The sequence below is a fragment of the Podarcis pityusensis genome (genome assembly GCF_964106645.2).
Source record: "Podarcis pityusensis genome assembly, chromosome: 5".
Lineage (NCBI taxonomy): Eukaryota > Metazoa > Chordata > Lepidosauria > Squamata > Lacertidae > Podarcis > Podarcis pityusensis.
Window position 1 is genome coordinate 20,553,620 of NC_138032.1, and position 26,812 is coordinate 20,580,431.

At 39.6% G+C, this 26,812-nt stretch overlaps 1 protein-coding gene across 3 annotated transcripts in view; it reads right to left on the reverse strand.

Annotated features, from left to right (window-relative positions):
• RSRC1 (arginine and serine rich coiled-coil 1) overlaps positions 1-26,812 on the reverse strand; it is a 161,430-nt gene that overhangs the window by 111,763 nt on the left and 22,855 nt on the right. For all 3 annotated transcript variants that reach the window (XM_081008255.1, XM_081008253.1, XM_081008254.1), the window contains exon 4: positions 13,305-13,481. In XM_081008255.1, coding sequence (XP_080864381.1) covers positions 13,305-13,481 — 177 coding nt within the window. The remainder of the gene's footprint in view (positions 1-13,304; positions 13,482-26,812) is intronic.

The following is a 26,812-nucleotide window of genomic DNA, read 5'->3' on the forward strand; positions in this document are numbered from 1 at the left end:
TATTGGCCGAGGGAGCCGGTGTACAGCTTCCGGGTCATGTGGCCAACATGACTAAGCCACTTCTGGCGAACCAGAGCAGTGCACGGAAATGCCGTTCACCTTTCCGCCGGAGCGGTACCTATTTATCTACTTGCACTTTGACGTGCTTTCAAATTGCTAGGTTGGCAGGAGCAGGGACCAAGCAACGGGAGCTCACCCCGTCATGGGGATTTGAACTGCTGACCTTCTGATCGGCAAGTCCTAGGCTCTGTGGTTTAACCCACAGCGCCACCCGCGTCCCTTATTAAGTGTATTAGTTATTAGTAATTACTATGTGTGAGAACTTATGTGTACACAAACATGTATAAGAGAAGTCCCACCCAGTTTTTGCAATGACCCTTCCCACTACATGTGGCCCCCAGAAGGGTAACTGTTAGACCAGTGTTTCCCAACTGGGAAAAACTTTGGGAAACATTGCATTAGACTGAAATAAGTTTCCCCCTTTACATCTTTCAACTACAGCCAAGAACAGTTTACAATCCATCATGGTTACCTCTCACAGGCCTCAAAAATTCAGTCTTTCCTTAGAATTAATAGTTCCACAACCTCAAGCAACAACTTGCCACCTAACAAACAGGCCATCTAACCAAGATTCAAACACAATAATAAACCTCAGTAACAAGCCCATATCCCTGCTGTGTTCCATTTCTTACTTAGGCACCATCATAATGAGACCCAGTATCATCAGTCATCCCACCAAGACCTGATTCACCTGCATATCTTTCAACATAATATAGGCTATATTTGGCTAACAGTGTTATTCCATTTATAAAAGCTGGACAGGTCACTCTCTAATGCAAAATGACTTTACAGAAAAGATCTAGTGATGGTAATTTGCAACCTATTATGGATAAACTTCAACTTTTAATTAGAACAAATATTTCATTTACACCAATCAGTATACCAGTTTTGCTTGTAAAAATGTTTTAAAAATCGCAGTCAGAAATGTTAACAGAGAGTGAACAACTTTTTCTGGTTGAAATCTGGATGCGATCTGGTATTAATCCACAAGAGGTCTGCACAAATTGTGACCTGTCATTCTGAGCATAGCCTGCCACATATACATACTGTGGACAGTCAGTTAGGTGCCTGAAAGCTCTTTCCCAATCCATTTTGGTTGGCAGGCAAAAACAGTAGCTAGGAGACTGATGGATCACAAACTGTGCAAGTCTAGTTCACTTTTTTTAAAAAAATGAACATTTACTTTGAGTGTGCTTTAAAGGTGTTTTAAAAAGAGTTTATTAGTCAACAATTGCAAAACTCAATATGAAAATAGGCTCTTGCATTTTCACAGAATCATGTGAAAACACAAATAACTAATTGACATTATTTCACATTTCCTTGAAACCCAGATTCAGCAAGTGAATAGAATCATGCATACACAAATGCAAATATTCATTCTTATTCAAGTACCGTAGTTTTTTTGTTATTCATCTGCAGTTTTAATGACATGAATGTCATTTGATGGAAAAGTAAAGGTGGTATTTAAACACAAAAGTGTAACATTTTATTTTCTAAAAGGCTGCATGCCCTTCTCTCTCAACAGCCTAGACAATTTGCAGTACTATCAGATAGTCGTAAGATTTTAGAAACACAGTTCTAACCCTGTTTTAATATTGCATTCAGTGTTATCTTACAACAAAAAGGTCACTACTTTCAATGAATGATTGTTAAGGACTTTTCTGCTTTAGTTGCCTGACAGCAAAATATTGGGCACATGTTTAGGTGATTACTGTATCTCTGCAGTTCAGTATCTGGAGGGTTTCTGAATGCTACTCTAACTACTTAAAGCCAGTAAAGAGATTACAGCTCACACTAACTGGATTTTCACAGCTCCATATCATTCAGTTTGGATTCTTCATACACAGATTAAAAGGGTCCATTTAAACAATAACCAGCTGCTTTTTAAATGCAAGGTACTTGGGGGGGTTCAAAATGCAGCTTTAGGTTTTAAAAAATCCCCTTTTAGGTAGGAAAAATCTTTTCTTGAAGGAATGATTCAAATAAAATCCCACAATAACTCCAATTAAAGTATTATGAAAACACAACAATGCTGCTGGAAGTTTAAAGCTCTATAATTCTCAAATCCATAAACAGTTTCATATAACGTGTCTCTAAAGTTTCCAAATAGGTTAACAACTCTTTTTGAAAACAAGAAATAACAAATTAAATTTAAATACTCCAATACATCAATATGAATACAGGATTAAAACTTAAAAATGCACATTTACACTATACTCTAGTAGCCCAAATTCTTAATGCATTTCTTATGCATTCATAAGAATTAGATTATCTAGAAATTAGAGCCTAACACTTTCCTTTGCCAGCAAATACATATTTATTGCAGTGCAACATCACCAAACAATGTGACATCATGCTAATAATTAAGAAGTGTTATTCTAGCTTTATAGAAAGTCAAGAGACTTGCAGCCAAGTATTTGATTGGTTATGTCAAATCAATGTGAATTTCAGCCTCTCTTTCTCTCTCTTCTGCAGCTTAAAGCCTTTTGCTTCCCTCTTTTCCGTTTTTCCCTCTTTTCCCTTGCTTTCTGAGGCAACACACTCAAGACTGTCTTTGCTTCTCATTCTTCTTGGCCACACCCTCAGGCATCTGCTCTTTTCCCATGTACACGGATGGCATTATATTGACAACAACAACAACAACAACAACAACAACAACAACAACAGGTTAAGTCAGTAATGATACATTGGGCTAAAGACTTTAGTTATAATGTACACTTAGAAGATTGGGAAAAGCTATGGAAAGAAGGTATAAACTTTACAGCGTGTAATGCTTTGAAAGAAAACACAATGAAAATGATGTATAGATGGCATATAACACCAGTAAAGTTGGCTAAAATGTATAAAGTAAGTAATAAATGTTGGAAATGTAAAGAAAAAGAAGGTACCTTTTACTACATGTGGTGGGACTGTAAGAAAGTAAAATGCTTCTGGGAAATGATATATAATGAGATGAAGAAAATGTTGAAATATGCATTTGTGAAAAAACCAGAAGCATTTTTACTGGGCATTGTAGGTACAGAAATTAATAGAAGGGACAAAAAACTGTTTTTATATGCAACTATAGCAGTGAGAATATTATTAGCACAATGATGGAAACAGGAAGAATTACCAACAAAGGAGGAGTGGCAAATAAAACTGATGGAGTATGCAGAACTGGCAAAGTTGACTGGGAGAATCCAGAACTAGAAACATCAGGACTTCCTTAAGTTTTGGAATAAATATATGATTTATTTGAAAGACAATTGCATTAATGTAACATCACTTGTAGGTTTACAAGATATTTTATAAGGAGAACTGTATAAATTATTGTAAAATGATTTAGGAAGGAAATAATTAGGAAATGAAGTTCAAAAGAATTAATTATAATAATAAAATGCTTGATTAGATAGTAAATTTGAAAATCATTAGACAGGATTGATGGAAGTCTCAGGCTATAATAGCCAAAATGAGGATGATGTGATGTAATGTGAAGTTTTGTTTGGGAAATATATGCAAAAATTAATAAAAATGATTTTTAAACAACAACAACAGGTTTTTTTTATTTAAAAAAAACACTGACAGTCAATGACCCTTCTATCTGCCCTACCCCCTTGTGACAAAGAGTCCCAGGTAACAAGCACCAAAACCAAAAAACAATATGAAGAGTTTAAAAATGATCAAATATCATCATGGCTAAATCATAGAATCTAAGAGTTGGAAGGGACCCAACCCCTTGCAATGAAACATTGCCAGGAACAACATCTTCCAGCCAGGAAATACCTGGATGAATAGGAATGTTTTAAAATCCCATCTAAAAGTTAATAATGAAAGGGACAGACACACCTCACCAAGGATCATATATTCACATTGAAGCCTCACCTATCTCTGCTAGAGGTTTCATGACCACCAAAACAAAATCATATAGTGCATACATTATAATATCTATGTAATAGCACATTACAATACAGATATGGAAGCACAAATGTTTAGAATCAAAGTAGCAGTCAATTGTAGCACTTGACCCAATTATCTTTCTTCCATAAGGTTAACTACGTAATTTGAAATTTTCAAACAGATCAGAGAATTCTACAGGTTTCACCTGCTATACAGGACTTAAAATGTGAGTAAAACAGCTGAACAGCCAGTGGCTTCATGGTCAACTTTTAAGTTGACAAGAGAGTGAGAAATCAAAGTTGAGAACTCATTGGTGGCATCCGGCAGTTTTCCTATCTTCTTTACCACAGCAGAGAAAAAGTCATGAGTACAATTCATCTGGATAGAAAGCTCATTTCAAAAGACATTTCGCATTTCTAACTGTGATGATGTACCATGCCAAATTCAAGCTACGACAAAGCAATGTTAAAGATGCCTTCATGACATTATCTCATCTGTTTCTGGCTCACTATAGAAAGCAAAGGGCCCTTTCCAACAACTGATAAAGTTCAAAACCAAAAAAAGAGCACATGGAGCACACCTCCAGCCATCAATGATTTTGGATATATTGAGCTTCAGACAGTGAGGGAAAAAATACAGTAACATCATCCAATGAGAAGAAACATACCAGATCTTCACTTTCAAGATTACTCCACAAGCCACAGCTATCATCTTATAAATGGAAATAGTGAACTATATCTGCCCCACCCCATGATGACCTGGATTGCAAGTTGCAATCCTACCTCTCAGTGCAAATTATTCAAAGTTTACAACCTAGAAAACTGGAAACAACTGTTTGGTGTAAGAACTGTTGGCCATTTTGCAAACAGAAGGGCTCATTTTGTTCAAGAAGGGAACTGAGATGAAGCAGAAGCTCCCTGCTGGAGGAAGAGGGGAAACCAGTTTTGCTTATCCTTCCCTGCAGGCCCTCACCATCTCGTATCTCAGTCTCCTGAATGGAATAGATTTTCAGGGTATACAAGGAGAAAGTGGAATACGCAAATAAATAGTCTCTCCCTCACCCTTTCTCCAGTCCAGTGCATGGCAAAGTCCACTGACTTCAAGTCTAGATCCAACCATGAGACACCAAAGGACAGCAGAACTATGGTTTTAAAGTTTTCAATGCTGTAGGAAATGTTGCTCCACAGATTTCTCAGGACATCTCAGATTATCTGCTCAGTTTGTCATGAGGTGAGCGACCAACATTTCTTAAAATTCTGATAAAAACTGCTTCTTGTTGTTTTTTGCACTAGTGGTGGGGAAATTCCTCAACGCCTTATTGAAGGGGCCACCAACCTTATTGGACAGCAGACACATTTTGAATTTTGAGAAAGTCCTGTGGGCCATAGTCACAAAATGGCTGCTATTATTGGGGGGGGGCTTCTGTGATGCTAGATACACACCCCACTCCCCTTTTAGTTATTCTATATTTGGGTGTTTTAAAACAGAATACACATAAGGCTCCACATTATTTGTCCCAATCTTTGACCACTATCACAGTTTTTGCTTTTTAATACTTGTGCAGAATAGCAACTTTCCATGTACTATTCCTAAATAATATACTTGCTCTCTATTGTTTGATATAATAAATAAGCAGCTTAAGCAATGGCTTTAATCATGACCACTTATAGCAGACACTTAGCAGGTTTCATTTTATACAAGTAGTTAAAAACATTTTGGATCAGACCAAATGCTGCTCTTGTCTAGCATTCTATTCTATCAGTGGCTAACCAGATGCCTATAGGAAGCCCATAAGCAGAACATGATCGCAATAGCCCTGCCCCATCACAGAAAGTGATGATTAGAGGGATATGGTGTCCAATACTGGATGTAATACAAAGCCATCATGACTTGTAGCTATGGATATACTTATTCTCTGTAAATTAGTCTAATTCCCTTTTAAGGTCACCCAAATCTGTGGCCATCAAATTCCAGAGTTTAGCAATGAGCTTACATTCTGAAGAAGCACTTCCTTCCATCTGTCCTGAATCTTCCAACAGACATATTCACAGAATGGCATTTAGTTCTAGTTTTATGGGTCAGGCAGAAAACATCCCTCTGTTCACTTTCTCCACACCATTAATAATTTCATGCACCTCTACCATGTCCCATTGCTTGTCATTTTTCTAAACCAAAAAGCCCCAAATGTTGTAGCCTTTCTTCTTAGGCAAGTTGCTTCAGCCCCTTGGAAAATTTTGGGTTCCCCTTTCTGAACTTTTTCCAGCTCTGCAATATCCTTTTTAAGGTGCAGTCACCAGAACTGTACACTTACAGTCACACCGGGCATATGTATAATAGGATTAAGATACTGGCGGTTTTATTTTCAGTCCTTTTCCTAGTGATCCCTAACCCAGAATTTGCCTTCTTCTTAATTGCTGCACAATGAGGGGGAAAAATTCATCAAACTATTCACCATGACTCCAAGATCTCTTTCCTGGTCAGAAATTGCTAGACTCCATTGGTGTATTTGTGAAGTTAGGAGTTTTGTCCCAATACGCATCCCTTTACAGAAGTGTTCACTAGATAGTAAAATCTGTATCATGTAACAAATGGGTTGAATTATTTAATTTGAAATAAGTTGACACTGTTAACACACTGCAGTTATCAGCTAGTAGAAGACTATAAAAGAAACCTCAACCAAAATTTAAAATTTTACTTTAAAGTATTACATGCAAAAACCAAACAGGAAATAAAAAACCAAGAAAACAAGTCTATAATTAAGCAAATAATGCTGCCACTGCTGCTGCTTCAAGGTAACACTTCATCCAGTGAAAGTATACTTCATCCAGTGAAACATTTAGCCTTCGCCACTTGTGAGAGACAACAAGATCTCTTTACAATGTCTCATCTTTTTCAATAAATTTTGCATAGAAACATGTTGCTCAAGCACAGAGTTGCCTGCTGTCACACTGGAAGTATGATAAATGTTTAATGAAAACAACACCACACAGCTTGGTGTCAGACAACAGCTATCACACAGACCCACTTTGATCTAAAGAGGCACTTAAAAGGAGTTCTGAACATGCTTTCTACCACAGAACTCTTATAACCTATATGCAAATCAGGCAAAATTAGCATAAATGACTTCCTGCTGCATAAAGTACTAAGAGGTAAGAAAAATATGACAAGCTCCAAGAGTGTCTGACTGCTGTCAAACTAAGCATAGTCCAGGTTTCCTTGTTTATTGTCTCATGTTTTCTGCCAAGTGCTAAAAGCCCATCAAGAGGCATTTATTTATAAAATTGTGGCCAGCAAAAGTCACAGATAAGGGCATTAGTTATACAGAAAATCCAGCTATAAAAATGAGCTAATTTCAACTGAAAAATGTTAGCCAAAACACTTTTTCTTTGGAAGTCCTTCATAGGGAATACACCAAAAAAGATATTCAAACATGTCCATTCCTGAATTGTAAGTGTGTCTGCCCTCAAGTTACTATTCACACTGGCTTCCCATTGGTGGGCCTCATGGTTCTTTTAAAATACAAAAGATCCCAAAAATCTTCCCTCCCACCCGCCCCCCTTGATGGTGCAAGCATTAAGCAGATAATACAAGCAACAAGTGTAAGTGACATTCATCATGACTCCAACTTACAACTCTTATGTACAATAAAAAGTTTGGCAAGGAGGTTCAGATCTAGGAAAAGTAAGAGAGAGGGTCATCTCTTTATTAAATGCTAGCACTGAACACAGTGGCTTCAAACATTTCTTCCTGTTGAGTCCACAATACAAGAATCCCAGAGACGAATCTTCCAGAAAATCCTGCAGTTCTTCAGGCCCATTGTGTAGAACATGCTAAAATATCAACATTCAGGTACCATCCTAACCGCTGTCAGAAAACCCAGTCTGATGAGACCTTGCCTTCTGGTGCTACTACTATGACATTCATTTTAAGTAATTCAAGTATTTATTACCACCAGCTATTGAACTATAATATTTCAGTTGAAGTGAACACCAAAACAGAACAGTCTTTCTTAGAAAGAGTATTCCATGGCTTAAGGAACAGTATATATAGTTTGGTTAATCATTTACTCACTTTTCTGCCTCACACCTGCTAGTTATCCCAAAAGGTAACAACTTTCAGTAGCACAAGAAGAGCTTAAGGCTTGTGAGTATCCCTTTCTTATCCAAATAGGGATAGAAACTGGCACTAAATAACAGTAACATGTTGCTGTTAGCAAGCTAAATCTTCAAAATGACAAATAGCTGTATAACAAAAGTTTCTTAGATCCATATTCCCTATGCAGGCATTCTTTGATCATCGTCTGATTAAATGAAAACTATATTCCATGTTAAAAGGTATAGGAGGTATGAATTACATCAAGAACCTCCTGTCAAATTTCATTCAGTAGCTTATTAATATTTGAAGTGTTTCTAAACAGTATGAAAACCTTATTTTCAAAGCCCTACATATACAAGATGATCTCTGAGGGAGAGAGACCAATGTTGTAAATTGCTCTATTTTACCAAGATAATATGAATATTGCATAGAACAGAAAATCATGGTACCCCAGACTGTATGAATGATAACATACTCATGCTGTTATAGCATCTATCCCCTATCACTTCTAAACAGTCTATTCCTTTCAGCAACTTCCAACAAGATCAAATGCCACTGATGTAACTCCTACAGTTTGGGTCAAGGAGTCATAGCTCTGTGGCAGAACAATGTGTTCACTTAGGCAGTATCAATACTAGGAGTAACCTAAATGCACCAAAGTACATTCAATGACTCAGCAATTATCACCAGGTGCAAAATAACACAAAACTAAAAGACATATACCTAGCTCAGTTTCATAGCTGTCAACTTACAGATTTGAAAATAAGGGATCAGCAGCCAAAATAAGGGATTTTAGACAACCGGCAGGTTCCCAGCATGAAGTGGGGGCTGCCCAGCTCCCCTCATTCCCCGCAAGCCTTCCTTTCGTCGTGCCCTCCACCTCTCGCTTCTTCCTCGCTCGCTCATCTCTCCCCACCACACTTCCTAGGGAGGGAGAAAGAAAGGGGACGGTCTCTCCAGCTCCGCCACTGAGCCAAGGACAGCTGCAGCCCTGCCGGGAGAGGCGAGGCGAGAGGGCAGGGAGGACATCGGGCTGCTGTTGCTAACCCCCCTCCCTCCCTGGCGGGGTGGAGACTGCTGCTCCTCCTGCCTCAGTTTTCTTTTGCCCGCCCCGCAGCAGCGGCGACGCACAGCCTGTTGGGTTTTTCTTTGAAAGTGAAAGCGCCCTGGGCGCGCAGAGGCAGCGGGAAAGGCTTTCGCAGCTGCGTTAGACGGGAGGGAGAAGGGGGAGTGGGAGGTGGAGATTGCAAAAAAAAAAGCAAAAAAAACCCCGCGCACTCAGGGCGGGCTTGGTTTGTTCCTGTCGCTGAGAGAAGAGAGGAGGCGGGGGGGATTCTCGCTGAGCTGCCGCTGTTCCCTGACGTGAAGGGACTCGGGGATCCTGGAAACTGTCGGGGTGCTGTGTTTGGGCCGGGGGGGCGGCGGAGCTTTTGCTGCTGCCGCCGCCTCTGTTGCCACTGGAGAAAGAAGGCAACGACGACAAAGAGGAAGAGGAGGAAGACACGGGGGCTCGGGCCGGGGGGGGGTGTTGCGCGGCGGGCCAAGGCTTGGGGGGGGGGAGACGGATGCTGCGGAGCAGCACGTGGCTGCGGGGTGTAGTTACTGCTGCCGCCGGCAAGAAGAAGGGTCAGAGAGGCTGAGCCAGACTCAGGGAGGGAGGAAGAGGAGCTGCTTCCTTTGAAACCCAGGAAATTTACGGGACATCATCAATCCGGGAGAGCAGCAGGACACGGCGCTGGGATAAGGGAGTTTCCCACCAAATAAGGGACGGTTGACAGCGATGCTCAGTTTAGTCCTTGTCAGAAACCTGGTACATGAATTTTGTCTGAAGAAAATACCCCATTTTGTGAATGGTGAACAGGAAAGATCTATTAAAGTACTCTTTTTTCTTTTTTGCAAACTAAAAACATCTGGTTAGATTTGGGCCATGCAAAGAAACACTGTTTGCTTCAATAAATCATCATAGTTGTGTTCCAATTACACAGTCAGACATAACATTGCTGCTATGCCACAAATTGTAGTGTGAAGCAACCAACTGCCTCAAGAAAAGAAAACAACACTTACAGCACACTTTCACAGCAAATAAGAATTACTGTTTTGCCAGGGATGGTTAAGTAATCCATCTGCTCCGTATCTGGAAAAGAACTGACCAGATCCACACCTTCTGGATCTTTGTATAGATCAAAATATATTGTGGCAATCGCCCCACACTATGAACTGCTATTTAGAATTTGATAAGGTGGTTCATGGGCCGCCTTTAAAAAAATTTTCTTTTAAAAACCCCAAAAACACGTCTTTCTAGCTGCTTGAATCAGCCTTCATTTTTTCCATATACAAAGCATTTCAGAGGTTGGTGAGGTGACATCATCACATCCCATTACTCCTGGAGTTCAAGAGGCAATTTCAGCACCATTTTCAAAGTGTGTGGGTAGTGTAAAGTAGATGTCCTTTTTGCTATTCCATGTGGCTAGCAAAACACGTTTAAAAAACAGAAGTTAAAAGAAGGATCACCCTATCAAATTGAAAGTGGATAAAATGGAGGGGTTTGGTGCAGGGTATTGTTTTGTTGTCATTTGTATTTTTGTTTTTGTTTTTTGCACATTTATGTAGAAATGAGATGAAACAGGCAAAAGAGGGAACCAAAGTAGAAAAGAACCTGAATGGAATAAGCATATTCCTACTCATGAGCCTACCTCCAATACCATCGTCTAAGAATAATCTTCTTACATTTAAGCTATTTTTAATGTAACAAAAAACTAAATGATACAAGTTTGGTTATTTTATTAAGTTTTTGTTGATGAAACAGGGGGATGAATGTGCCCCTGGTGTTGTGGAGACTTTATTAGGTTTTCTAACAATGCTGCCAGTGTAGACATAGAGACAGAGTTGGCTTCCAGGACTGCTGAAGGGTCTGGTTCCAGCATCTCTAGAAAACTATATGGTGTATCCAGCCTGAGCCTGATGCCCACTTAACAAGCTTTTTATACTGCTGTAAACCTTTGTTTCACTGACAAAGCTTCTAACCTAACACAGCCACAACATTTCACTTCAAAGGCCACATCCTTGGAAAGCAACCATCTGTCTACAACTCACTTCATATTCAGTGTTTATCTTATGCTCCTCAACACCACCACCACCATTTCTGACATTTCTGGACAAACACTTGTCAAAGCATACAGCACAGATGTAACAAGCCTCAAAGAAAAGCACTCCAGATAACACTAAAAAAAGCCCGTTTGGACAAACACTGGGAACACGAACACCGTGGAATATCGAGGTACGCCAATACCGGCAAGTTCAGCAGCAATAAAATAGCATCTTTCTGTGACTGGCAAGCTTACATACTAGATCTCACCTTTTCTTAAAAGATATTAAAACAGATTCAACTTCTTCTGACCAATGTGAATTGTTCCATGGTCCAGATTTGCTTAGACATCATTCTACACTATAGAGATATAGATATAGATATTGATATACATATTTATATTATATATATTGATATATATTGATATAGGTAGATAGATATATGATATCCAGAGGTTGGTTAAAGTCAGTATTCAGGTGTATTTTTAACTGGTGGAAAAAGATCGATGCTGTAGGTGCCAGATGCAGTGCTGCATAGCTGAAGCAAGATCACTCCATAAAGGGAGAGCCACCCTCTGAAAGCCCTCTTCCAAGTTGTTGTGAGATGGACGCCTTGTGGATAATAGGGCCTCCTCTGACGATTTTAGTAAACAGGCAGGTCTGTACCAAAAAAAGTGTTCTATCAGATTGCCTAGTTTCAAGCTGTTTAGAGCTTGTAAATCCCTAACAAGACGTTAAACTTGGCTCGGGAGCAAATAGGCAGCCAGTGCAATTCTTTTAGCACACAAGTTACCTGTGTGTGGCAGAGTGCGCCACTAAGCAACCTACTCCTCACATTTTGCACAAGCTGCAGTTTTCAAACTAACCTTACCAGCAGCCCGAGAGAGCTCATTGCCATAGTCCAGCCTAGAAGTTACCAATGTGTGAGTCACTGTAGCTAAACAGTTACAGCCATACCTGCTGAACCTAGTAAAAGGTGCTCCAAACCACTAAGGCCATCTGGTTCCCCAGTGACTGCATACCCATTCCTTCAGAGAGTGTGCAACTCCACCGAAACAGATAAACTTTCCAGTTCCCAAACTTGAGGACAACTCAGTCACAGACCTATTTTGCCAGGATTCAGTTTCAGTTTATTGGCCCTAATCCATCCCATCACTGCATCCAGACATATTATTTTAGTCCTCTGTTTCTTTAAACTCTGGATCTGTGAACGTGAATTTTATGTCAAGAAAAGAAGGAAGGACAGGATCCAAGATGCTGAACTTATGCTCATAATATATTTTTACTCCTAAATCATTTTGTATGCTGTCTGCAGCAAAATAAAATTAGTAATGCTTGCTTAGCTTACAACATTGTTGAAAATATTACTGAGATCATGCATATGAAGCTCTTTGCACACTCTGAAGTGCTACAGAAATATTTTTACTATTATGACTCAGTATTGCCACATACACAGCAGAAACAATTGCTACAGATAGTGAAAGACACATGCTAACATGGTGATAGAAACAGGAAAAACAAGGTCCTAATGAATGGCCTTGCTTGCACATCACATAAACCATAGTTTAAAATACTAGAGTTTAAAATACTATGGTTTAATGTAAAAAAAAAGCAGCCTGCTACTGTACGGTGATCAAAAGTTCCCATAGTGCTCCTCTGCTGCAGACACAGGTTAGAGTATGGCTTGTGTTCTTCAAATCCAGGAGCAGGTTTGTGTCCTCCAAAAAACTCACAAATGGAAACCAATGTTTATTCTTATCTTACAGCTCATAGTTTTTTTGTTTGGACGAAATAAACCATGAGCCTGAGTTAATATGACACTGCATGCCAGGCTTATCTTTCCACAACACAACAGCAGTAAGAGCAGTGGAGTGGAGCAAGACATTTTCAGCAATGTGCACCAACTTAGTGCTCATTCACATTAAACCTTAATTTGTTTTAAACTATGACATGTGAACTGGGCCGATGCCTGTGACTACTAGTTCCTGCAGATATGCTGATGTTAAATAACTGCTGACCTGATTAGTGGCCTGCATTTGGGGCCAGGAGAGAAGGACTACTGGGATCTATATAAGATCACAACATAGTAAATATTTCTAAAAGAAATTACGTAAAACCAAGGGAAAAAATAATACTATGATATTCAAATTATCTCACTATTTCATTAATTAATTTCCTTTGTTACTTACCCACTTTGGGTATAATGCTGGTCCTTTTCTTTTCCTCTAGCCCGCTCCTTCTCTCTTGTCTTCTCTTTATCTCTGCCTTTACGTCTTTCTTTATCACGAGATCTGCTGCGTGTTCTTCTGTGACTGGTCCTTTCACTGCTTCGGCTATAAGACCGTTGTTGAGGTCTGGAGTGGGACCTATAAGGTTGAACAGTAAGCAAAGTGGGTTTGTTTGTTTCTTCCAGTAATGGACCCACACCTTTGGAACTCTCTTCCCAGGAAGATACATATGGCCCCACCACTGCTGGTTTTTAAAAAGCTACTGGGCTTAATTGCAATTACTGTATTTTCAGGAATGCTAGACTCTTGCAAAAAACTACCTTGTGAGGGTGTTGTATCCTGAAAGGGGTCTTAAAATTATTTAAATAAACAAACTATGGTTTGCACATATCACACTTTTCCAGTTCAGAGCAAAACAGCAAAATATGGCTTGTTGCTGTATCAGGAACGCAAGTATTTTATTGCAACCTATGAGGGGGTAGAAGGAGGAAGCATGTGATTTCAAGGCTGTTCATAATGAATGCTAAACCATTTTTTGCATTACTTTTTAATGGAGCTCTTAAGTTCTCTTAATGGAGCTCTTAAATTCTCCATGAGCACAGGCAGTATAACACAGAACACTAGGTGCTAGGAAGAAATGAGAAGAGATGGTGACAATCGCACTTTAATCTTTTATTTTGTACAAACTTTTTTAAAAAAACCTCGATTTCACAGTGCAGATATAAAACCCTGTATGCTTCCTATTAGAAATCCTGATTTTAAGCATATACAAATGTAATGCAATACACTCATTTAATCTACTAAAACCTGAAGATTGATTAAAATTTCTTAAACAGAATGGTGGTCCTAATGAAGCAGCAACCACCGACAGTTGCCTTAGATCCTTTCAAACAGATGATGAGGAATGTTCTGCAATGAATTCAATGAACTGCCACTCCATACAGCTATAGCTTTAGGGAAAAATGCTGATGTTGCAGATTCTAAATCAGTTTAGAACCAGTCTTCTATAATCCACTCAATGTGGCATTGTCTTTATTGGAAGATGTTGCATGGTTCACTTTATGCCACTAGGAGGTTATCCCACCAATATACCAGGTTCACAGTTCCCCAAAATTTTCTGGAAACATTTCAAGTGCTGCTTCTTACCGATAAAGCTTCCACATACAAAACTTAGAAAGATAACTTTTTCCCTTAGGGTACAAGCTTACGCTGCATTCAAACGCACTAAATCATGGTACAGTGTTGTAAGAATGAATGTGCAAGAGTAAGTCTTAGACCTAAAGACTCTTCCCTTTCTTGCTTTTACATACACAAGACAATGAGATCTAAAGTCTACATTTGCAGTGTATCACAAACTGCACTTTCCCCTTTTGCACAAATCCTGGTTTGTTAACAAACCGTAGTTGTTGTTTTTTTACAAACCACAGTTCTAGGAAACTACATTTTGTTTACAAATTGCAAATGAAAGATAAGAACTGCATATGAAGGAGGAACCGTACCACTAACCCGTGGTTTAATATTACATCTGAATGCAACTGTAGTCTCATAGCTACAACAAGCCCTCCAAGTGTCCCTATTTTCCAGGGACATCCCTGATTTAGAGAAGCTGTCCCGGTTTCTGATTTGATCCCGGAATGTCCTGCTTTTCCTTAGGTTGTCCTTATTTTCACTGGATAAATGTTGGAGGGAATGGTAGGATGTCCCTATTTTCAATGGAGACATGTTGGAGGGTATGGAGTTATGCAAGCACTGAGCCGTCCGTACCGTCCACTAGTGGGTGTTTCAGGATTCTAGGTGGGCGGTAGGGGGCTCTACGGCACAAGCTGACTCCTCCTTCCATCGAGCACTGGTGGGCGGTAAGGAAATTTTATCATCAAGAAAGATGCATTAGCGGGTGGTAGGTATAAAAAGGTTGACTACCCCTGCTGTATAGGGAAGGAATTTTTAAAGTTTAATGTTTTATTGTGTTTTTATATATGTTGGAAACTGCCCAGAGTGCTGGGGCAAACCAATAAGATGTGTAGGGTATAAATAGTAAAAGAATTATTCTGGAATAGGATGTCCCTATTTTCATCGGTGAAATGTTGGAGGGTATGCGACAAGTGTCCACTTTATACAGCAAGGATAGGGAAACAGGCCTGGCAGCCAAGTGTGACCATCCAGGCCTCAAGGATTCTGCCTAGGCCACAAATACCCTGACCAGGCTACCCTTCTCACTGGCCCTACTCCAAACTCTCCCTTGAGGGCTTTTGCTGGCTTGGAAGGTATTCTTAAACTGTGATGATGCCTGGACGGATAGTTGTGCGAGAGGGTATGTATAGAATTTCCTGGCTTTAGTGTGGCTAGAATACAACCTTGCTGTACAAAGGGAAGAGTTGTGTCCTTTGTTACACTCATTTTTGTTTGTATCCACATCTACTTTTGCCTCCAGCTGTACCCACCACTGCCATAATCACACTCCAGGAGGCTGCTCATGTTGCAAAATGTTCCCCACCCCATTATACATTATGTTAGCCAATGCCAGCACAGTTCAGGTTATGAGATACTGGTCTCTAAAACCATGCTATATAATCCCATCAGGCATGGATTCACTAGTCCAGTTTGAGGCACTTGGGACTCATGCTGCAGACGCATTTGGTGCTGTAAAATTCTGATTCACAATGGTTAGAGTGTTGGACTATGACCTGAGGTTCAAATCTCCCCTCAGCCATGAAGCTCACTGGGTGACCTTGGCCAATCAGCATACTTTAGCCTACTCTACCTCACAGGGTTGTTGTGAAGATGAAATGGGGAGGAGTAGGGCTGGGCGATATCAGTTTTTCAACATGGCGGTGTTTCACCAGCCTAACATCGTGGTTTGGCAATATACCACGATATTGAAAAAACAAGCTGCATTGGCCTCTGCCCACAAAGCACCTGGTGAAACTTCCCCAGCTCTCACTCACGGGCTGGGACAACACAGCTTGTTTGCACAGCTCAGCTGGGGATCGGGAAGGTTCCCCCTTCCCAGCTGAGACAGCCCCAGGGCTCCTGCTGCTTGTGCCAAATCTGTAACAGGGCAGGCGACATCATTGGTTGTCCTACATCTACTGAATCCCATTCCTACTGAGACCACCAAAGTATAGACCTCTCCTTTTTACTAGGAGGAAAAATAACATAGGGCTAAGGGCTAATGAGAGATGAGAATTTACCTTGAAATGAAAGTGGGGTATGCTTATTCCTATGTTGATTTCAATGAGTCTAATCCACATATAATTTATTAAAGATAGCATCCTGAATTTTTAACAAGATTCTATTATGTATATTTTCATAGTTACAATCGAATGACAAAGTAGTTTTATCACAGAAAGGAAGACAAAAAAGGAAGTGATGGTGTAGAAGAAATTAACATGGAAAATGGGCTACCAGACCTGCCCCCTCCAAAAAAAGGGGGAAAAGCTTTCAGAGCACCATAGCACACACCCATCATGCCAAAGGTTAAGTCATTTAGTCAAGTTCAAAGATCTTCAAAGACTTCTTAGATCCAGATAAGCCCATATGCTACAAAAATCCTATGAAAAAGCCATTTCTTTCCAATCTTTTTATGTCTAACTTACAGAACACACACAGATGCTTGGCATCACTCAGCATCCCGGAATTTCACACCAGATAATAAGAGCTCACCAAAATATTTCCTGTCTAACTCCTAAGCAATGTCTTTATTCCTTCAGCACTTTGCCCACTTGCTTAAAAAAAAACCCTGAAAACCCTGAAAATATCTATAAAAGACTATTCAGTTACTGCACAATAAGTGCTAATTTGCTAATTTCTTCACAGGTAATCAATTAAAATGTAAAATATTGGATAAAATGACTTGCACTAAATTTAACAGCTGCTCCATAAGCATAATTAGTTTCACAAGAGCCATATGTAATCCAAACAGAGACAGAGTTGAAACAAATAAAGCAGATTTTAAAACTAGTTTGAGGAAATCTGCATTTAATTAGCAGGTGGGCACTACAACTGCATACTGTTTTTATACATTTGTATTTATGAAGTGACAGAAGATCTAAGGGCTTTTTAAAATGGCGTTTATTGTTTGAATGAGAACTGTTTTGCTGCATACTAAAGTGATTTAAGCCCTCATAGCTCTGCTTTGAAAAAAAACATAAATGGTGAAAGAAAACATGTGGAAAACTGTAAAACTAGAAAGAATTTGCGACAAAAAACAGATACACATACCATATCCAAAAGGAAACTACACTTAATTAAATATACACTACATCTGGAATATCAGCCTAATAAAATGTGAAACTACTAATTTTCATTGTTCTCTAGGAAATGAGGTCAGTGTCATTTAGAATTACCCCAATTATATTGCTCCAACACACTAAAATGCCATCTAGTCTTCTTTTTTTAATAGTTAAAAAATCAACAAGCACACACTTTTCAAAAGTAGAAAAATAGTTTGGGTCTTCTTTTCACCCCACTCTATCAGGCAGCTTAAGCAAATAATATCAAACATGAGGACCAGTCTTAAGATGGCATGTGCTAAATTTTACTGAATTATGAACACTGGAAAACAGCACCCATCCATGAATTGGGTTTTCGATAATGTCAAGTTTTTATGGACACACCTATCAATAACAGCCGTTGGTTTAATGACAGTCCTTGTAATTTAAGTCTCCCTAAAAAAGTCAACCAACACTTTTGGCAATATATTTACCACAACATTTCAAATTATAAATAATATTATTCCATTCAAGACACAAGCTATGAGATAAACACAACAGAGTTGCACAACTTATTTTCAACTTGATAGGTTGGAAGCAGATTGGCCCATTCCGCAACGGAAGAGCTCTTCCACTCAAAGAAGGCACCAAGATTCAGCAAAGTCTCCCCACTGGAGGGGGTGATGACATCTCCTCCTTTCTCCTGCAGTCCCTTACATTGCCTCTCATGTTGCTCCAGCAGTCCCCCAACCTTCTGGGGCACTTTTCCTGAGGCTCAACAGGCTGCAGAAGGAGTAAGAGTTGATAAAGATTGTCTCCCCAACCCCCTGAATGTTGCTGAGCAGAACTGGATCCAACTGAAATATTTTCCTGCAGTCATCTTACAGCGTTGTTCCACATAAAATCTGGTCTTCTTGAATGAATTCAAGACTAAGTGCTTATTCACCTCCCAGTCCATGCCTAGCAAACCTGTTGGGCATGGACAGAGATGCAAAGCTCACACACACACAAAAAAAAGTGTGTTGCTCAACATGGATTATCACCGAAGACTATTGTTAAAGGCATCATATCAATTCAACTACACTGTTGGGAAACAAAACTTCTGCTTTATTTGAGATACACTTAAGTCTGCATAAGCCAATTTGGAAGCAATCTACTCACACACTTTAATGCTCATAAGTGTTTCATTTCCACCTCTAAAGATGTAAAGAGTCGTACAGTACTGGAAAATTATCCAAAATGTTCTAGCACTCGTGCATATTGGCCTTCCCTCTGCCCTGTGTTTACACATATCCCACATGAACAAGCAAATAGAACATGTATGCTTTCCGCCTCCATGCCTAACTCCTCCTTCGGTCCTGGAAAATCCTATCATCTTCCTCCCTTAGTCATCTGAAGTGCCTTTTTTATCTAGAGAACCCTTTACTTTACTTTACACAAGTCAAAACAAACAGCTTTTCTGGATGTTCATAAGTTCTGCAGATGTAGGGCTAAGGTTGCCAAGAAAAACACTTAGCATGATCAAGTATGGACACACACAACTTTGCTTCGATCTAATAGCTAGACGTATATTCATTTATTACAGATTTGAAATGCTGAACCTTGTTATACAGGCAACTCCCCACTTACATTATGTTCCGGCCCCCCATGCACGTCAGTGAAAATCACATAAGTAGGGAGTGCCATCTAAACACCCTTTAAATGCCCTCTCTGCCAATCTCTCTCCAGTCCAGATCAAAAATACTGTACCCAAAATATCCACAACTGGAACTCAAGCTCTGGGGTCAGCAGGAGGCCGGAGGACATGCGGAAAAGAGGCAGCCGCTGCTATGCTACCACATATCAGCTGTTGGATGAGGCTATGAACCCTAAATAAAACCCTGCTGTGCATCCAGTCTCTTCTCCGCCCTCACTGAAGTCCTCTTTGGGCTCCTCGAAGCGTGTCTTCATGAGCCACAAGGACTCTCCAGCTCTCTCCCTCCATTCCCTGGTATGAATTAAATTACTTAATTATTTCACAATGCTGCACATATACGGTCGCGCACAAGTCAATCACACATAAGTGCGGGGGTGCCTGTATTTCTATTAGTGCCTTCTACTACTACTAAAGGGTTTCTTTTCTGGCAGCATCGTTCTACAAGATAAAAAAAGCCATCTCTTGATTCTAAGTTATTTGTTTTAAGATTATTTTACATACAATAAGCAGTGTGGAGTTAGTTAAGAAGCTATTAAGTAATTTGTCAGATATTCTCAACACGTCACATATTAAAATTTTGCAGTATTTGTTGTTAGACACAATAAAAAATGTGTAGACTACTACTCTAAAACGTAAGATCGTTAAAGTTCTGATTTCTAGCACCACTGCATACATAGATGGTTTACCACATTTTCAAAACTCAACATACTTAAAATCAATAACATTAGGAACATTTCAATTTTCACCTTGATGAATACTGAACTTTTCCTCTGTTGCACTTGGATGCCCTTGAATCTGAACACAGAGGTCTCACTTTTCACCCACAATAAGTCATCACTACTAGCCTGCAGTATCTCTCACCACCGCATTCCCCTTGTTTGACTACGGAAAGTTCCAAGCAAGAAGGGGAAGAAGAGTTCCCATATCTCATGTAGCTCATCAGTTGAGCTTTCATGTCATAATTTCTGGGCCCTATCCCTGGTATCTGGAGGAAAAAATCACTATTTAAAACTGGAGAGCCATTGCCAGTCATTGCAGACAATACTGAGCTAGACAGACTAATGGTCTGACTCTGCATAAGGTAACTTCCTGTTACTAAGTTTCCAGATCCTAGAGGGGAGAGGAGTACTTCCTCACTGCCACTGGCATCCTTGTGATCTAGTAGTACTCCCTTTCTTCCCCGACATCCACTGGAATTGCCAATCAAAATGATGGGTATTTCACTTATACCTAACAAAGAACTGCTGGCATTTATCGTTCTCTGAATATTAGAGTATCTATTCTATCAACTGATTTAAGATATACAGAGGCAGTGGAAACCACCTACAAAAGACAAAAAGGTGTGGGAGGGGACTTTGGGGATGAGGTGGAAAGGGAGATAAAGGGGGCTTGGTCAGGTGTAAAAAGAGGGAAATTGATAAGTGTGTGGGGTTGGTTAGTGATGCGAGCAGGGGCAGCAACCTCTAGCATGGCTATTAAAATCTCAGGTTCAAGGATAGCAGTCAAAACCTGAGTCCTCTATAATAACATAAAAAGATTCCTTACATCGAGTCAGAGTTTGTCCTCCTAACAAGTATTATCTACTTTGAAAGGCAGTACCTCTCCAGGGTGTCAGGAGGTATACAAATTAAAAGTGAAATGAAATCAAATATGTTCTTCCCTTCTGGCTTTTAATCTTTTCTACAGCACAAAGATTTTTTTTAGTAAGTGGGTAATAAGTAAATAACAATAAGAATAGTTTGTTAGATCCAACTGATTTCAGAACTAAATTATCCTCAGGCACGATGCTACTGAGAGCCAAAGTAGATGAAAAATTAAATGTTTTCTGCATTTAACACATCTTGCATTTCCTTTAAAAATAACATCAACATGGGCACCTGATCTAGACCAGGAATGTAGTGCACAGAGAAGGTGGTTTAAACCTCTATATTGATCAACATGTGTTGCTCCACTTACTTTTGCTTCTGGTCCTACCCATCCCTGGAAATGTACCTAGAAGGGAATGTAGCCCTTGAGCTGAAAAGAGTTTTCCATCCCAGATACATAGACTCATATCCTGCTCCAGGCCCCAAACTCCTATAGAGTTCAAGGAGGTTAAGGTCTCACACACAACCAATGGTGGGATTGGTCAAGTGTGCAAAGTCAAAGACAAACCAGGGGCAGATCCAAGTTATCAGTCTCAGCTGAAAGCATGATTCAGTGACAGTATTAGATGATAACAATCCAGGTGACAGCAACAGAAATGATCCAATCTAGGCAAAGTAGGTTAAGGAGCTAGAGACTTGTGTTGTTCCAGCAACTAGCAAGCTCCAAGTAAGGAATGATATAGGTCAGCCTCTTTGGCCACACCCAGCTGTTGGTACTTAAGGGTATTCTACAAGTCCTTCATCTTGAGGAGTACCTTTATTCATAAGTACTCATTTACTCCTGAGTTGCACAGCAACTTTGGATACTTGTGGTTGGACTTGGTCATGGGCCTACAACCTGGGTAGCTGTACTCTTGAAATTCTCTCCTTCAGACACCACCAGGCGCTTATTCATGGACATTCTGACGGGAACACACCATGAGGGCCCCTGGAGACGATCCCCAGAGGTAGGTCTCAGGAGGCTCTCCCTGGAATATGGATATCTTCAGGGATGGCAATGCAGGACTCTGCCTGCTCCCAGACGTTTTTGGGCAACGGGAGGTCCAGTTCATCTTCTGAGGTCAGGGCCAGTCACAACAACCCATTTGTTGGTTTTGTGTGTGGCTTAGCCTTGATTAACTCAAAGAACACCTCCTCCTGTATGAATCCCCCAGCACTTGAGATCTTCTGATGAGATATTGAGCCAAAATCCAGGCTAAATTAATTTCTGCACCTTTTCGTTAGTAGCTTCAACACTCTGGAACATTCTTCCTTGAGGGAGCTGGGCAGCCTCCACTTGATTGCTTTTCATATATTCCATACTTTCTTTTGGAAATTCTGAATGAAATCTACTTACTGACTACTGCTATCCCCCACTGTACTGCTATCCCTCCTATTTTGCTACTCTTCTATTGTTTAATTGTTGGTTTCAATTTGAATGGTTTATATTATCTTATTGGTGATTTTTAAAATATGCTAACCACCATGGACTTCCTGGATGAATAGCAATATATAAATATTTTGAACACATGAACACTGAAGAGAGGTGTCTGTAGAGCAAATAATAAATGAATCTCTGGGGGGAGGGGTTTTTTTAATAGTGTTTAATCTACTAGCTGACCTAGGTCATACTGTTTAAGTGCATGTTCCAAAGTTCTCTCCCAATTTAAATGTTATTTTAAAATGTACAAAAATCTATTTATCACATTTACCTTAAATGGGAACATATAATCTTATGTTTTAATATTAAATTAAGTATATTTATCAGAACGGAAAGGATAATATTGACCTCTTTTATTAAGTCTGCAATGTGCTTCTCTGCTGTTTGCTTAAAGGTATATGAATGGCTTATGTACCTTGACAACATCCCACAGATGGTCATGATTATGTTTAACAGGACAATGCACTCATTGAAAACTTTTTACAGACGCTTACCTAATGGGATGTCACATTAAATCTGATAAACTACAATAAAATAACTATATACCAATTAGGTCATAGTGAAGAAATCACTTTAACCTGACATTCCAGCATTCACAAATTCTTAAAACAAACTGGTGCACTTACATTGATGTACAACTGAGTTTCTAGAACAAGTGCCGATATTAAGCAACTTTCATGTATCAGAAGATGTCTGACTGTGTGTGTCGAATGAGAGAGCGAGCGAGAGAGAGAAAGCTGTCAACATCTTGGATATGGATAGCTCTAACTACAGAACTCTGGTAAATGTCAGAATTCGATTTGACTGCTTTTTGCTTCCACTCTTAATGCTTAATGACTAATTCCTTAGAGATATCATTGAAAGCCCTAAAATGTTGTCCTTGGGTAGAAACTTTCACTCAGCAATCAATTGGGAGCAAATTAGATGACTGTGTTGAAATGTACTGCACTGTTTAAGCTAACAAATGAACGAAGAATGGTAGGATATGGGAACATATGCCACCTCACTGAAGTTGTTAAAGGGTCTGTTGGAAGACTATTTGGTTTCCAGTGAAGCTAATATGGCATGAGAAGGGACAGTGATGAAAGAATACCAAGTCATATGGAAATCCAAATATAGTGACAGACACAATTATTTTACTAATTGCTAATGAATACAGTAAAGTGATTTCAAAAAGCAAAACTTTGCTTGGACTACTTCAGGTTTCGACCTCTGTATGAGCAAATGCATTTCAAACTGAAGCCCACCAAAATTGATTAACGGCGCCAGCCAAGGCCAGCATGTAGTTGAAGCTTTTTCCATCTATCACATGGCCCCAAGGATGGTTAAATGAACCTTAAAATGGCTACAAACAGCTCAATGACTACACAGAGTCCTGCCAATTAGAAATAATTAGGCAGTCATTTTGGTGGTAAGTCTTTTTAAGTGCATACATAATGATGCAATGATGCTTATTAGCGATCTCATATGAGCTATGCTCAAACAGCCTGAAATAATTATGCAACTATCACAAAGCCTTGCAAATCTCTGTACTTCACCTTAATGCATTTAAAAAACCACTTCATTACCTCCAGTAATTAATCCTCCATTAATTGCAGGAAAAGCCCAGTTTACCATGCTTCGTTTCTAATTATCTTATAAATAGTTATGGTTCTAATTAATGTGTTCATTAAGCTGAATATCTTTCTCAAAGCCATGCTCAGAGCAAAGGTTCCACTTTTGAGAGAAAAGGCCTAACTAGCCATAAGGTGAAGCTATTTTGGATGTATTTGCTTTTATTTTACTATATTCAACCTCCTAATTGGCATTTAAAATCTAATTTGGAAGAAATTCAAGAAGCCTATATAGAGAAAGACTTTTTTCATTCATCTGTAATCAAAAAGCTTAACAGTTTTAATAGACTAACTTTTAGCATACATTTGATATAGATAGGTAGCAGATTTTCAGTGTGAGTCACCAAGTGCAATGCCTATCTATATTCAAAAAGGAAAAAATAACAGTGTATAAAAATCAGGTATTTCTTACCATTGCAAACTTTAAGCACTTTTATACAATTAGGTAAAATTACTTTTATTATTTGTCTAATCCCTTTATAGACTGAGACCAAAATAATTCTGAAATACACAAGCATATATAAATAGTGACTAATACCAGATATATAGGTACAATATAAAGGTACAATTAAAGGCTCGATTCAGATACAATGTCAAAATGTGTTTTAACAAGGTTAACCATGGTTTGACCTGACACCCAAATCAGTTGTGTAGCAAAGTTATTTTAGACCCTGGACTTTGAAGGTCTCATACCCACCACCCATACAGTACACACTTTTAAGGTTGTGAAGTACAGTTACGAAGTTTCAGTAATGAAGTACGGAATTAACATTTCGCTTCTCCCTTATTCCAGAGATGGACTGTACAGGCAACCCAAGAGGAGCTCACAGTCATTTTGCTCCTCCCTCATGAGTCCTTTTTGCCCCCATGACGCACCAAATCAGGATTTAGCTCAGAACAGAGTTAGGGAACCTTTTTGGCCTACCAGATATTGTTCTCCTATCTTTCCTGACCATTGGGCCATGCTGGCTGGGGCTGAAATTCAACTACATACGGAGAGCTACAGGTTCACCACCCTTGTTTCAGCATGTCATCCAAACCATGGCTCATGGTTAAGCTCTCTCCTCACTAATCATGAGCTGTAGACAAAAAACAAGCCTTGGATAAAGATCACGGTTAGCAGTAAGAAAGCTTAATCATGAGACCTTAGCTTAGCTCATCAGCAGTAAAAAGGATCAGGGGAAAACAAAGCAGCTGCGAGCTCTTTTCCAGGAGCCCACATGTTCACATGGTCTCAGTAAGCCACAATTTGGCTTACCGTTTGATGCAAACCAAGCCACTGTTTCTGCTCACTGCCTGGGTCAGTCACCAATCTCAACCTAACCTTGCTCACAAGACTGCTGTGAGGATTTAAATAAATAAAAAAAAGCTCGGGGGAATCACACACAACACCTTGTGCTCCTGAGGAAAAGGCAGGATACAAATGTTAACACAGGAGACTCTACATTAGAAGGAAATTAGAAACACACACAAAGCAACAAAATTATGTGCCCACCTACTTCCACGCTTTGAGTGTAACATTCCACTCGTTCCTAATATTTTACTACAAAATAAATATTATTTTCTGATCCAGAGTTTGTACTTTGCTGTAACATGAAAATCCACAATAATTATCACAATTATAACACTGGAAGCTGTTCCTTAACTAGTAAACAGGCACAACTGGCTCTAACAGGTGGTTCCTAAAATACCCACTTCACTCCATCTCAATTTTCATCTCAAGTATCCCATGTGTTCAAGGGCAAGAAAGCCAAAAGACAGAAGCAGAGATCTTCATCAACCTATTAGCAAGCAACTGTGCTTTGGACGGACTGAAGTCACCATTCCAAAATTAGGGGGCAGAAAGAAAATTCATCTACTCTACTAAAAATTTTATAGAATTGACCGTCTGCAAAGCTAGTCAGGTGTAGAAACTATGTCCCTCTATGGAAAGCTGTCCCTCTTCCTCTAGGACAGAGATGCCACTTCTAGGGCAGATGCCATTAGTCAGCAAGAGGATGTTAGTAACCAGTCATCTCTTGTAGCTGAGGCACAAGTAGCATTATAGCAGATTATGTAGGTCCTAGTATAGCAATAATAGAAAAGCCACCAACAAAAAAATCCACCAATAGCTGCCCAAGTTGCAACAGTGAACCTTGGTAGCAGAAAGGGGAGTTAGATTTGGAGCAGGGACCACTACAGTCATCTACACCTCTGTGAGGTGGCTCCATGGCACAGTTTCAAGGCTCTATAGGTTTCCCATTCAGATGCTGTTGGTAGAAGAGGCAGAAGCAGCTCTTTATGAGACATGAGTGGAACCGTCTACACATAACATGCCAAAACGTAACTTCAGCTACTCGAACCAAAGAAAAAATAACCTTCCTGCTAACACACTGGACACACCAGTAAAACATTAGCAATTATTCAGAGGCATGTTCACCACTCAACCAGAAGTCCCCAATCACCAACCACACCAGTTGCACATTTTGCCCTTCCAAGGCACTGATGGCAGTGTAGAACATCCTAATACAGCCAAGAATACTAATATGTTTTCTGCTACAGTACGCCAAGAGGAAAATGCCATGTGTATAATTGTAGCATTTTCCATCGCTTCTTATACTTTTGTATAAGAATTTGTATTTGTAGCAAATATATACAATTCTAGTACAGTGGTACCTTGGGTTACATACGCTTCAGGTTACAGACTCCGCTAACCCAGAAATAGTACCTCGGGTTAAGAACTTTGCTTCAGGATGAGAACAGAAATTGTGCTCCAGCGGTGCGGCAGCAGCAGGAGGCCCCATTAGCTAAAGTGGTGCTTCAGGTTAAGAACAGTTTCAGGTTAAGAACGGACCTCCAAAACAAATTAAGTACTTAACCCAAGGTACCACTGTATTATATAGC